This window comes from Lepidothrix coronata, unplaced genomic scaffold (genome assembly GCF_001604755.1).
Source record: "Lepidothrix coronata isolate B3197 unplaced genomic scaffold, Lepidothrix_coronata-1.0 Scaffold31, whole genome shotgun sequence".
Taxonomy (NCBI): Eukaryota; Metazoa; Chordata; class Aves; order Passeriformes; family Pipridae; genus Lepidothrix; species Lepidothrix coronata.
Genome location: NW_016690211.1, coordinates 8,099,086 through 8,113,623, shown reverse-complemented (window position 1 = coordinate 8,113,623; position 14,538 = coordinate 8,099,086). Strand labels below are relative to the sequence as shown.

Below are 14,538 nucleotides of genomic sequence, written 5' to 3'. Positions count from 1 at the left end.
TAATTCTTCTGTGTTTGATGAAAGCTAATTGTAACTTTAAAATCACCTGGCTGTGATTAATATTCACCTCGCTCATCATTACCTGAATTCCTACCAATCTAAAATGTCAAAATCGACAGTGAAGTTCAAATAATAAAAATACAGAAGTACAAGCAAACACAATCAAAACTGGGATCAGAAATTTTGAGTATTCAAAAATCTAAGTGTGCATGTGCTTTTCAAACTGAATTTATTTCTAGTGCCATCTTCCTGGAGCCAGAGATCCTCATCAGGACATCACTATGCAATGCCTGCATCTCTAGCAAACACTTTTATAGATCAGTCGGAAATACTCCTCAAACTCCATATGTAGTTCAGTCATCCGATAAAAGTAACGCTTTTCAGTGACTGCAAAATGTGCAGCCCTGTGCAACAAAATTTCTAAAGCCTGCAAGGGCACAAGTATGCTACCTACCTTCTTCTAAAGATTAAGTTTTAAACAAAGACCACCCTTTCTGTGAATGGTCTCCCTCCATTCACAGTGTGTTCATCCATTGAAGGCAACTCTCAGAACAATCCCGTAATTAACAGAAGCAACTGATAATACTCACGTTTCTGATATCTGGAATTACACAAGAGCTGTGAGTGCCTGATGGGAGTCATGAGAACATCAAACTTGCACTTGGCAAAGCTTCAATCGGATTACTGATAACTTGAAAGCAAGTAACATTCCCCCATCTGAAAAGCATTACCACACTCATAAAAATGAAAACAAAGCAAAAGACTATTTTGTTATCTGCAAGTTACCTGCAAGTCACTTTCTTACTGACTAGGACTGATCAATTAGCTTTGCAGGGTGTCTGCTGGTGTTACACCAGCAGCAGGGCATGCAACAAACAGTTCCCTTTACAAGCCTGGGAAACCCAAAAGCCACTTATGCCTGATGCAACAGGAACTGCTCTTAGTAAAAAAAATAAGCTACTCTGAAAGCATATTTATATGACTAAAGCAAAATAAAAAACTCTACTACCACATTGAAGCCTTTAAGCAACAAAGTTCCTCATTCATCTTTCAAGAGTCCAAATATAGTATCAGACTCAATGTTGTCAAACAAGAGCCAATTAAAAAAAAAAAAAAGAAAAAAACTGATCAAGTGGCTTAATTACTAAATCTAACTGCTAACTCACATTTTTGAAAAAGGTCATCAAAAGTCTTGGTTAGACACACAGTACAGAATTGTCTTCAAGAACTCCTACCTACTCCTTTAAACTAAGCAATTCTAAAATTCACTTTGGTTTCTAGCAACATGAAACAACTGAATTTAGGCAGTAATAGTAGAGTTATCAGAAGTCTTTTATGCATGTACTGCTCATGTAAAAGATGAAGTGCACTACGCACATTAAAAAAAAACAAACATAAGCATAGCTTAAAAAATTCATTCTCTTTTCCAGGAAAGGCAAATCTTATGTCATTTTCCACACAGTTTTATTGCCTTTTGTCTAACAGATGTAAAATCTAAGTTTAACATATTTAGCAATGCCAAAATACAAATACAGTAATATCAGCTCCGCAGAATACTTTTTAACAATGGCAATATCATCTTTGTAACACTCTCCCTGAGAACTACTACTTGTGGTTGCACCGTTTCCCAGGAAAAATTACCAGGAAAGGTGAAGAGTGGCACAAGAGACAAATATCAAGCCCTCTGTTCTACCTCCAAAGGGGGATCCACTTCAGCAAAGCATTTAACATGGCAGATGAATTCACTGACTTCTAGTAAATCAGTGGTTTATGGATGTTCTAAGCCACAACTGACTGATCGTGGTATCTTCTGGGGATATGAACAAAGCACACTTCCAGGTTATCGGACACAGTCAGCACCATCTTATGGCTAAATACTTACTACAGAATTAAACGTAACAGGCCATTACAGAGATTGGGTGAAAAGAACAATTATTTTACCTTTTAAATGGAAACAAAGGATAGATTCCCCCACAACATGATTAGTGTGGGGAAAAACAGGCAATACAAGCTGTGTGATTCCAGTTGCCACATACAGCTCTGTATGTAATGCTGTATTAAACATATTTATGGAACAAAAATGAGACGATTCTCTGAAGATTAGGACTCAACTCTTGTCATTCAAAAAAACTATTTATACAAAATACAGAAGGCCTACAAAAATATCTGAGAATCTGTGAGTTACAGTGAAAATTCACTTACTGCTTAATGAAAGCTGAATGCTAAAAAGTGATTTCAAATATGACACAGAAAATTTAACACATCCTCCTGGTCAATTCTTCTGAGGGAACAATCTCCAGAAACTCTGGATGTAACAATCAGAACCTACACCAGATAAGTAAGCCTAAATGCTGGACCAGGAACAGCAGACTTGAAACCTTGGGTGTGTTCTGGCTACTATGGAAGCACAAAGACACGTGTGTCTGTATGGCTAACATAGGGATTAGGCAATTGACTTAAATGATTTAAATGTGGTAATGGAAAAGTATTAATCACAGGGAACAAAGAGATGTATGTCACCAAAGGAAAGAGTAAAAGCACATTACCATTTAAATCTCTCCCCACGAGCTTGTAAAATAGGGTGATTACCCAAATCTGAACAGAATTTTTATAGCATCATTAAACCTTCTATCCTGCTATAAAATTGTTCTTGCTATTGGGAGTTGTACCTGAAGATCACATCATACAGGATTATCCAGAAGAGAGAGGATGCTGTGGACCTCTCAACTCTGAGAAACACAAGTTTCATAGTAGTCGGATTTTAAAGAAAAACATTAGACCTCTGACTGTTGCAAAAATGTAGTCTCATTTGTGCTTGAAGGTAAAAACAGCTACCATGATGTTTTGGCAAGATGATGGAGAGAGGAGCTGCCAGTAGGTTTTTGGACTGGATGGATTATCCCTGACCGTGACCAGTTCCAGCTGCTTCAGAGACAAATGAAGAAAATTCTTAAGCAGGCAATTAAAAATAACACAGCCACGGGCAAGATTTCTTCCTATCTCACATCAGTTAGAAGTTATTTAAACTACAGACTCAGGAAGAACAGATATTATTGTTTACAGTTGCTGGTGTATACTTTTCTAGCTTTTAGTGCAAAACTCGATGGTCCTACCATTCTTCTTAAAATTCTGTTATGCTTCTAGATTCAATCTGCTCTGGTGACAAGCTCCATGGGGTAATACTTAATCTTTTCTCCTTTAACAATTTTAAGATTTCCTTTTCAGACACTGACAGCTCTCCTGTTCTTGTATTATGAAAAACATGGGCACAAAGTCATGATACTTCTTTGTTACACCATTAGATGGTTAATCCTTGAAAATACAGCATTTTTCCTTTATCTTTAAAGTTCAGTCAAATCTTCAGTCACTCTTCCAATTACAAGAATGTCCCTTCTTCTCATGCCTGTACATTATTTCTGAAACAGTGAGACCAGAACTGTATTTGCTCCTCTCTCCCCCCCATCCCACTTTCAAAATGAGCAAATATATAATTAATTTTCTGTCTTTCTAAGTAGTATTTCAGATATGCAAAGACAGACAGAATAGGAACAGTCTGAGGAGGCAATGGACAGAACAAAGCAGGACTGAAAAAGTAAAGACAAAACATTAATCAGCCTGCTGAAGGTCTGCAGGGTAGAAGGGATTTATCTTATTTCAGCAAAAGACTGAATTTACGAGTAAAAAAATGTGAAAGATTTTTTCTCCAAGTAATTACATAGGTCTTTGTCATCATTAATCATTAATGGGATAAAGCACAAGAGGTGTGGATACAGGTCTAAGTTCACACACAAACTGGCAGGGTATTATTATTTGACTGAAGGGAATTCGTCAACAAATGCCCATATTTAGACTTCAACAAGGAGCATCTTCTGGACAGGATCATTACAGTGGGTCTGGTGGGTGCCTTCTGGCTTCTCTCCCACCTTCCTAGCTTCCATGTGATAAGATACATTTTTAAAATGTGGAAATGCAGTCCATTCTTAGCAATTTGCAACCTAAGCTGAAGAAGTTCTTTGTAGTTTCAAGACAGACTACCAACGTATATTTCAAGCAACCTACTGAGATTTCAGTATCAGAAGTTATTAAAAAAAAACAAACTAGCTGACCACTCAATACACTCTTACAATACATGAACATAAATAGTTATTCCAATTATAAGTGGAAATATTATCAGCAACTCTAGGCAACATTTATATCAATGTTTACCCACTGAGAAAAAACACACACATACACAGCAAGCAGCTCTGCAGCATCAGTGCTTGAAAATGTTGGGTTTTATCCAAACACTGGTTTTCATGTGTTTTTGGCCATGACTTCTAACAATGCCTTTCTTTTGTACAACAATATTTTCTGTTCAGTCCTAGAATAAATCTCTCATGCAACACTTAAAGCTAATTAGAACTTGTCAAAATGACAGAATGACTTTTCTTTCCAGAATGTTCTGGTCTTACTTGTAACATTCACGTTTCACCAAAAGAGTGTGTTTCTTTAAGCTTTCCTTTTTACTTAAAGAAAAACAGTTATCTGGAATCAATAAAACTCTGTATTCAGAAAAGTGTTTAACACAACTGGTAGACAGAAAAAAATGCATACTTTTTCATTGACTCCACTAACAGAGTAAAACTTTATTCTTCTCTGGATGCAGCAAATAGGTAAATAAAGAACATTTAAAGAATACTATACCTACCTCTCAAAATAATATTTAGTTTTCAAAAAGGATTCCCTATAGATAAGACAACATGTAAAACAAAAGCCCGTACAAACATATCCCTCTTTCCAAAAGTTTCTTAAACCATTTTAATTGTGCTTTCTCAGCCAAGAGTAGCTGGTATGACAGACAGCTCTGATTCTACCTAGGATACAGTTCTGGATAGAGCAGATACAGAAGGCTCACTGTAACTGAATCAGAAGATCATATCTGAAGACTTCTATGTCATCCTGGCCATGCCTTTTCTACGTACTAATACTGTTGTGGTCACAGATCTTTCTGTGAGCTATTAGGGCACACTAATTGTGCAGAAAACTAGCACATCCAAAAGTTTTCCACTGTGTTTAGTGAATCAAATCATCAATCGATGTATTATATCATCATCAGAAAAAAAGTCATTAGCCACATTGGATAGGAGAGAGTCTGCAGGAACACTACAGCTGACAGAGGCACAGGCAGCAAGACCCTCCTCTTGTTTAGCAGCAGCAAGATCAATTTCAATCACCTATGCAACCACAGCTGAGGTTAGAAAACTTACCCCCTGAAAGGCAATGCAATCTAGTGTTGGCTGTCTTTCCATATCTTTCGCAAAATACTCCCTTCCACATACCTAGGACAGTTTCTCCTACAGTTTAATGGGAAGAGGGTGACACATTAAGTGTGTCAGTAGCCTAAGCCAGAATGGGGCATCTCCTCCAGCCCCAGTGAAAAACAAGGACACCTCTCAGTAACCAGAACCCATCATCTGCAGTCTTGCTCACCCAAGGACCAACTTAACACAAATGCTCAAAACCCTATAGTTTGAGAAACTGGCATGAGAGCATCCCCCTAGTATATATTACTGATGTGTAATATACTTAATGAGCTGCATCACATGTGTAAGTGATGCGGCAAAATATGTAAACCACCAAGAGTGATGAAAATAAGTATTGTTATATTCGAGAGTTACCAAACTCACTTCTGACATTAAAAAATGTGCACCCCATAGAGGGGAAAAGCAAAGCATTTTCGTGCCTTATTTTCCAAAGGCATACTAACCAAACAGTAACATTTCTTAGAAGTTCACACAGACCTCACAAAAACAGTTTTATGAGTTGCTACTGTGAGGTTTTCTGAAAACAAAAACTGAGATCCTCAGGAGTTATGCAAACAACTGCCAGACTGATCAGATTCTTCACGTGACAGACAAGCCATGAGGCAGAAATTGAGGGGTTGGGTATAATACAGTGTCCAGCCAACACCAACCATTATTTCATTGTAGGGTTGAACTGCAGCATGGGACACAAGAAAGACAAGCTGTATAAAGCTTGTTGGCTGCTTTTTTCCTGCCTCATGACAAAGCCATACTAACTTCAGGGCCTTTGACCTTCAGATCATTCCTCCCTTAGAAACATCTGCTTATTCTTTAGCAAGCTCCTGGACCCAAGGGGGGGAGAAAAAAACCTTCCAGAAAATCCCAGCAGAACCCCACCCCAGTCTAGCAGGCTTCACAGACCTCACAGAGGCTGAGAATAGATGACATATTCCCACTCAAATCCAAGAGCTGAAGTCATGAGTGACCTGCCGTGGACTCAGCCACCCATTTCAGCTCTCCTACCACATAGCATCACAGAATTGTTAGGGTTGGAAGGGACCTCTGGAGATGATCTAGTCCAACCCTGCTGCCAAGTCAGGGTCAGTGAGAGCAGGTGACACAGGAATGCGTGCAGGTGGGTTTTGAATGTCTCCAGAGGCAAATATGAAGACTGAGCACCCTAAACCCGCCACACACGCCTCCTTGATTTATGTGTCTTTCCAGACGGCACCACACATGCTCCTGCCAGGAGATGCTGGGCAAGAACACTGGGTCCCCAACGGAGACAACTCACCGGCGTAAATAGCAAGCACTCTTCTTACATTTTAATCACAAAGAACATGTGAAATAATAACATCATGCTTTCTGCCAAGCGATGAAAGTGTCCAAAGGCATTCCTGCCAGGACATCACCGTTGTGTCATTTTTCAGAGCACGGGGAGCAGACAAGAAGTTACCTCTTCACACCCAAGGCCTTTCCTCCCTTCCTCCTTCCCTCCATCACCTCATCCCTTCCCCGAAGGCCCTCCCACCTCCCTGCCAAAAGCTCCTCGGCTCTCCTCCCACCCACCCACGCTCCGAACGCCCCCCCCCCACACACACCACCCACACCCACCCCCGGCCCCCCGCACGTCCTCGTGTCCCCCCAACCCCGCCCGCGCTCCCTTGACAACCGCAGCGCGCGCCGAGCGCGGCCCCGCCCCAGCCCCGCGTACACAATGGGCCCCAGCGCGCGCGGCCGCGCCCGCCCCGCGCGCCCCCGCGCCCGCCCCGCGCGCCCCCGAGCGCGGCCCCGCCCGGACGGGATGGGGGGGTGGGAGGAGGGGGAGGGGATAGGGGGGGTCCGCGGCCGCCACTACCCCCGCCCCGGCCCCGCTCACCATCGCTGCGCTTGATCTCCACGTAGATTCCTATCTGGATCTTGCCGAAGTTGGCCGCTGCCATCGCTTCATGGGGCGTAAGAGGGGAGATGAGAGGCGCTGCCGGCCGGGCACACGGAGGGGAGGGAAGGGAAGGGAGGGAGGAGAGGCCGCGCAGGGCAGGGGCGGCGGCGGCTCTGGGCGGGCGGGACGGGCGGGCGGGAGGAGGAGGCGGGAGGAGAGAAAAGGCGCCGGCCGGATACAACAGGCGCTGCGGCCGCTCTTGCGCCTGCGCGGCCGTCGCCGCGTCACGGCGGCTCCGGCCCGCGGGAGGGGGCGGGGGAGCTGTGCGGCCTCCTTCCTTCAGTTCTCACCCACTGCACTCCCCGCACCACCCCCCAGCCCCGGGAAGCGCCGTTCCCGCCTGCCCTGCGCGGCCTAGCCGCTGGCCGCTGTGCCAGCCTCCACCTCCGGGACCTGTCCCTGCAGCTTAGGGACACGCGCACACATCTATTAATATAATAGCTCTGTCTACCTGCTGTCTGCTCATGCGCCGCCCATGCGCCGGGCAGAACGGCTTAGGAGCAGTGTTCCTGCTCCCCAGTCCGCCAGCAGCGCTTGGGTCCAAGAAGGGCACGTGGTGTGACTCTTGGGGGTGTCCTGTGCAGGGCTAAATGTTGGACTTGATGATCCTTGTGGGACCATTTCAACTCAGAATGTTTTGTGATTCTGTGAAGGCCACCCCATCAACAGCATCCATCCACCTAGGGAGCCTATGGGGAAGATGGAGAGGGACTCTTGATCGGGAACTGTAGTGATAGGACAAGGAGTAATGCGTGCAAATTGAAGGAGGGGAAATACAGGTTAAATAATAGAAAGAAATTCTTTGTGAGAGCGATGAGACACTGGAACAGGTTGCCTAGGGAGGTTGTGGATGATGCGGCAAACCTTGCGGTCTTCAAAGCCAGGCTGGATAAGGCCTTGAGCAACCTGGCCTAGTGGGAGGTGTCCCTGCCATGGCAGGATGGGTTGGGACTAGATGATCTTTATGGTCCATTCCAACCCCTTAACATTCTATGAAACTATGACCTTTGCCTCATCACCGCCCCATGCCTTTATACAGCTCAAATAAAAATAAACCACACTTCATGTTCCACATTTCACTATCTTGACTCCTGTACCCCAGACCACATTACACATCACCCCTTGGGTTTCTCCTCCAAGGATGGTTCCTGGCATGATGAAGCTACCTGGTTTAAAATTGTCCTTCCTGCACAGCTTCTGGTGACCTTGAGCAGCATCACAACAAACTCTCTAAATACTTGCCCAGCAAAAACTAGTCTAGTAAAAATAATCCCCCAATCCACACACCAGCGGGTAATATGGAATGACAGTTGACACAGTGCCACCTCCCTGAGAGCTATGCCCTTCCAGCCAGCCTGTCACCGTACTTGTGTCACCTCTTCTCCCTGCCTCCCCACTGTCAGTTTCATATTGAAATCACTATGACACCTGGAAAGTCAGAGTCAAGAAATGAGGCCTCCCAATTCCTACAGCCTTTATACATATAGCTGTGGTGGTACAACTTCCACCCTGGGCCACACTGTGATCTCAGAAATGCTTGTTAGGCCTTGACAAAGAGCAGTTGTGCTAAGCTGCTCTTGAGCTTATCAGAAACACTGTCTGTTGTCAGGAACTTATGTTGTCTAATGAGCTCCTGGTTTTTAACCAGTGGCCTTGGAAACTTTTTTTTCTTGCTGAGTAACAACCGAAGTGGAACAACATTTTTGTTATTGAACTTTCAGAGAAAGTTACAGGCCTGAATTTTGGCCAGGAGGGAAAATTGCTATGACTAAAGCCCACTCTCTTGCAACCCTATACACAGTGGCCCTTTGAACTCTTCTGGACTGTTTTATTTATTATCAGTTTGATTAAACCTTCCCTGATGTTTTTATGTAATGTAAAAACAAAAACATTCAGATACTCAGGTTAGATGCAGAGTACTTGAAAAGCATGTCATTTGAAATAGTTAAAAAAGAAACAATAAATTGTTTTTCATGTTATTTGCTCCGTGTATTCCATAAATGCTAAACTGAAAAATTTGAGAGGTAAATTATGTATAATTTACTGGAAAATTATTTGACTCCTGTCACTGCAGAAATAGATGACTACTTTTATATATATTATTAATGGAAATTATGAAATCATTCTACTGAGCTAACAAAGGTGTCTCTTAGAAACATATACACAACTATAAGTATTTACAAAATAAGATTCTACTCTAAAATAAAATAGGTCTTAAGTACACATAAATCTGGAGTTAACCCTGAAATCTTTGAAACACTTTGGCCTTAGTGCAGCAAATCATTTAAGAATGTCTAAACTTTAAACACAAATTTTAAGCTGACTTACAAAAATAAGACTCATAATATATAACTGGTTTGCTGTATGCTCTTTGATAACTGAGATTTTTTTGTTATTGTCATAAAGTACATGTGGAAGCTTTCATAGAGCACATCAGTGATGTCCAGAAAACTGCTTGTGTGTGCCTGGAAAATGAACAGTGTTAATAGTAAATAAATCCAAAATATTTTTAAAATACGACAAAGCATTGTAGGAAGCTTTCTTATGGAATAAAGATCCCTAATTGGTTGGGTTTTTTTAAGCACATGTTGCTTTTTTTTTATAAGCAAAAGCTTCCAAAACTGTACTCCTGAGTACCAGGTCTTTCTGACCTAGTATTCTAAATATATGTCTCTTCTCAATTTCTGTTAATAATATATATTCAATCCAGCATTTAAATAGAAGATTGAAAGCTTTGAGTTCCCAAATTTAGTTACACATTTTTAACTGAAGTACAGGAAAATATTATTATATAGACTATTCCATTTTATTGGCCCCCAACACAGACTTTCTCTGATCATTTTTAGAAAGCATATTCATGGCTTCTAAAATAATGTTTACAAAGTTCTCAGAGTGGTATGTGTCTACTTTTTATGTGTCCACACATGCTGCTTTTGGCAATACAGAGAAATAATACAATTACTGAAGCTTTGGCATTCAGTTCAAAACTTTGGCTGCTGTTGGATTAGTAATCCAAAATAGTGGAAAATTATCGTGCACCAGTTATGTTTCAGCTGTTATAAGGGATTCTTCAGTCTTCAACAAACACTGTCATCTGCTTGTATTTCAAACAGACACAATCATATTAATTAAAAATTGTAATTTACGGTATTTCAATGTAAAAATTGAGTTATTAATATGACTCTACCTCCTTGATAACTTAGAAAACCATCAGTCCACATAGGCCAGTTTTGGTACACTTCTACTGGTTTGAATGTTCAGCCTAAAGTGTGGAGAAAAGCAATTACTGAGCAAAGTTGTCCCTAAGGCAAATGCAACTATACAAATAAAATTGTTATTTTTCTTACTGCATCATTATTCCAGATTAAGCTGCACTCCTAAAAATCTGAATCAAAAAGTGGAGAAGATTGTGAATGTATTCCAATCTCTTCAAAGCAGATGACATGAGAGAAACAAAGTGCTTTTGGGAAAAGCACACCTCCATCTCTTACCATGTCCTTCGCTCCAGCTCTGCATCTGTAGTAGTGGTGGCAACGTCTTTTGCTTTTCCCTGTATTCATAGCTACTTGTGCACCTTAGCTGGATTAGTTATAATATGTCCTTAAAGTTAAAATGACAGTCCAGAAAAAACTACACTAGTTCAAAAGTTGAAAATAATAGAGGAAGCAGTGAAGTGAAATATCTAGTGAAAGCTAGATATGCTCATTGCAGTAGACAGAGGTGTTGTCATTATGGCCCTGGCACATAAGGCATTATGGGGTTGTATTTCATTATGGTTCCCTATTGATCGTATTAAACACATGTAGAATTCTTGCTAAATAGCAAACTGCTTCATAAAAAAACATGAGGAAAAGAAGATTGGCTTGGCTTGTCCAAGTGGCTCTGCCCAAGCCACTTGCTGCATACAGGTAAGCCCAGAACAACAGTACTGTGGATATTTAATCTTCATCCTCCTCTTCCTTCTTCCTGTTCTCTCTTTTCACTCCTCTCTAAGTCTTCAAAGAAAATCTCAGAGGAATTGTGGAAAAACAGCATTCCGGTCAGGCAATTTGACTGAGTGATAAACACAAATTTCCTACATCCTTCTGCTATCTAATGTAACTTTTCTGACAGAAGGAAGTATCCTGTGTCATATTACCTGTAAAAATAATTTTAGCATGAATGCATGTACCTTACAGCTTAATCTAACATTTTCATCCAATTTTTGCACCACCACTAAAGCTTCTGCAGCAAATCATGTAGACCTATTCTGCCTTGTAAAAACTGAAGGGTTTCTTTACTTGGACGCAGAAGTTATTCTATAGCTGTCTGTAGATGTCTGCATTACTAGCACACGGTATTAGCAAAACCAGGTATTCACATGTGAAGTATTTTTGTCTAAATACATAGTTCTTCAGAACATTTTTATGTTGAAATTTGAATATATGTAGATTGTCAGCATGCTTGTTTTGTGGTTTCACCCCTTTTTAATCCCCTTTCATATGTCCAGTGTAACATTTGAACAACTAGCTGGAACTGCATTGCATAATACTATGGCAACACTCAAACAGACACTGGGCTTGATAATATGCCCAGAGGACATGGAACTCAGTCCTGAATATGCCTGTTCCTCAACATACAACACAGAGGTGAAAAAAGTACAAAAAGAGCTACTTGCAGTTCCTCAATCATGAGATAGTCAGGACTTGAATTCAAGCTAAAAGGATATTTCTTCTAAAGGAAGACATGCAGTGGATTTGGTTGCACAAATCCTGGCAAACAGAAAATACTGAAATGAGTATGATGATACAGCAATCCCAAGGTTCCTCCTAAGGACTAGCACAGATTTCTGACAGTAGATATGTTTCCGATAGTACCCTGATTGTGCATCTGGAGCACATTTGTAACTATAACAATGAATACTTTTTGGAACTAAAAATCATGAGACAACTTTTTTTTTTAAATCAAAATAATTAAAACTGTTCTGTTGATCCCTACCCTCCTACAAGACAGAATTTGGTGCAGTCAGGTTCATTTTATTTCTATGTTTTTCCGTAGAACAAACTTGCATCAAATATTAGAAAAAAAAAATCTCTTTTAGCAATTTAGATATCTAATAAAGCAAAAGATCCTTTATTAAAAAATTACTGCTAAATAAAATTATTTTCTTAGAACACGTTTGTTGTCTAATAATTTGACAGATTCATTGGAAAAATTAATAAATTTGTGTGCAAATGGATTCATGTATGTTTTTATCTTCATTAATGTCAGAGAAAAAAATAAATTTGAAAAGATTTATCAACTTTTATATGCTTGCAAATCGCACTGTATTTCCTACTCATTCACCTTGGAAACTAGACAGAAATTATATATGCAGACTATTCACATCAGTTGTGCATTTGACAAATTAAGTTGCATGTATTTATCAGAATGAAGATTTTTAAAGGTATTTTAACAAAGGCTATTTATGTTTAGCGAGCTCTTATCAGTTATAAGCATAGCAAACATAATTTTTTGTCCATAAGTAAAAAAAAAAAAAAAAAAAATTTTAGACATTGTAACCACCTACTGTAATAACCAGAAAAGCTAAAAGTTATTAATTCCCCTTTTTTGTAAAACAGCCATTATGGTATTTTCCAGTATTAAAGGGGTATAGTCAAACTATGTTCCTCTTTCCTGGGTTTCAGAAATGGTGAAACAAAATTGAACAACCCTACTATCTTCCAGTCCCTATAAGTATGTCTTACTGCTTCTTAGTTTCCCAAAGCAACAATAACGAAGTATTACATTTGGAAGAAATTACTGCAGTAACTTCCCAGTCAAAGATGTTAACTTGGTTCAGTTTCAGCTGAACTGCTACTTTGAGATTATTTGAAAGCAAGGATTCCTTTACATTCAGTGTGTAGGAGGGCAAGTCACTGAAAGACCACAGGCATTCTATGGCAAGTGACGTGGATAAAAATCCTACACAGTTTTAAGAAATTAGCTGTACTGGAATAGATTCTGTGGCATAGACATCTGTGTAAAGGGGGTGAGGTTGCACATTGTTGTGGAAGGGCTCTGGCAGGCATCAGTGACTGGGCAAGCCTTTTTCTGTTCAGAGAAGGTGGCAGGAAGTCTGGTCTCTCTGAACTGGAGGCATAAAATCTGTCATGCTGAGTTGTGCACAGAGACACCTCTGAAGAAGATAAAGTGTCTGGCTGAAAGGCATGGCATGGCTACGGTCACAGACAGCTGCTGTGGAGCAAAGGAGTGGAGTTATTTGGAAATACCAGCATGATTCAATACACTGAATCTAGTGTAAAGTTTTTTCACTTGAATGTTCATAATTGAATTCAAATGTTTTCAAGCTCAATAGATCAAGATCATGAAGGAAGAAATACTCAGAATATTTTGGATCCACCTACTGGAATAGATTTAAATACATTTGAGCTTTTTATACTTGTACTAAGTACTACACAGATAGTGAAAGTATATTGGGGAAAAAACTTTTTTATGTTTTGCTCTGAAAGTAGGTAGGAAATGTTTTGAAGCTGTTCTCTTCTTCCAGCTTAAAGAAATGTATTCATATTAATTTCTGTTTACTAAACTTCTGGATCTATACCTGTGGAACGCTGTAAAGTATCATCTGAGTCCCAGCATCTTCCCTAAGAAAGGCTATTTCTTATTTTTCTTATCTCCTCTGGCCAAAATATGACTGAATTTCTCCTTTTTAGTGCAGCACTGATGAAAATTCTGGCAAATGGCAGAAAGGCATATGAAAGATAAGCAAGTTTCATTTTTTTCCCCCTTGGACTTACTGACAATGGTACTGTGTAGAGTTCCCAAAAGAGCCCACCGAAGAGATTTTTTTTGCCAAGTTTCATTTTAAAAGAAATCATTTTTCTTCTTCTTAACATGCTGTTAGAAAAGAGGAAATGATTCAGAGAGTCATACAAATGTAGATAGTATTGTGATGAACTCAAAAAAGGAACCTCAAAGAGCAGCTTTGTCAAACACAACTTCTTACACGAGCTGAAAACAGATTCATTGGAAAAATTAATAAATTTGTGTGCAAATGGATTCATGTATGTTTTTATCTTCATTAATGTCAGAGAACAAAATAAATTTGAAAAGATTTATCAACTTTTATATGCTTGCAAAAGGTGTAAGCTGGTCTGGCAGGCACACTGGTCCAGCACAAGCAGCCTGTTGATATAGTGGGCATGTGGAAGAAAGTTACAATTCCCAAAAATTATTATATATATAAGATTAAATGTGAAAATGAAAATGTTAAATCCACAAATGAGAAATCAATAGTGCTTTGATTTATACAATAATCACGCTTAAGACAAC

General features: G+C 40.0%; 1 protein-coding gene across 3 annotated transcripts in view; it reads right to left on the bottom strand.

Annotated features, from left to right (window-relative positions):
* Positions 1–7,346, bottom strand: part of KIF2A (kinesin family member 2A) — a 51,293-nt gene extending 43,947 nt beyond the window's left edge. For all 3 annotated transcript variants that reach the window (XM_017811260.1, XM_017811261.1, XM_017811262.1), the window contains exon 1: positions 7,162–7,346. In XM_017811260.1, the coding sequence (XP_017666749.1) occupies positions 7,162–7,225 (64 nt within the window). In that variant the 5' untranslated portion in view covers positions 7,226–7,346. The remainder of the gene's footprint in view (positions 1–7,161) is intronic.
* Positions 7,347–14,538: the final 7,192 nt, after the last annotated feature.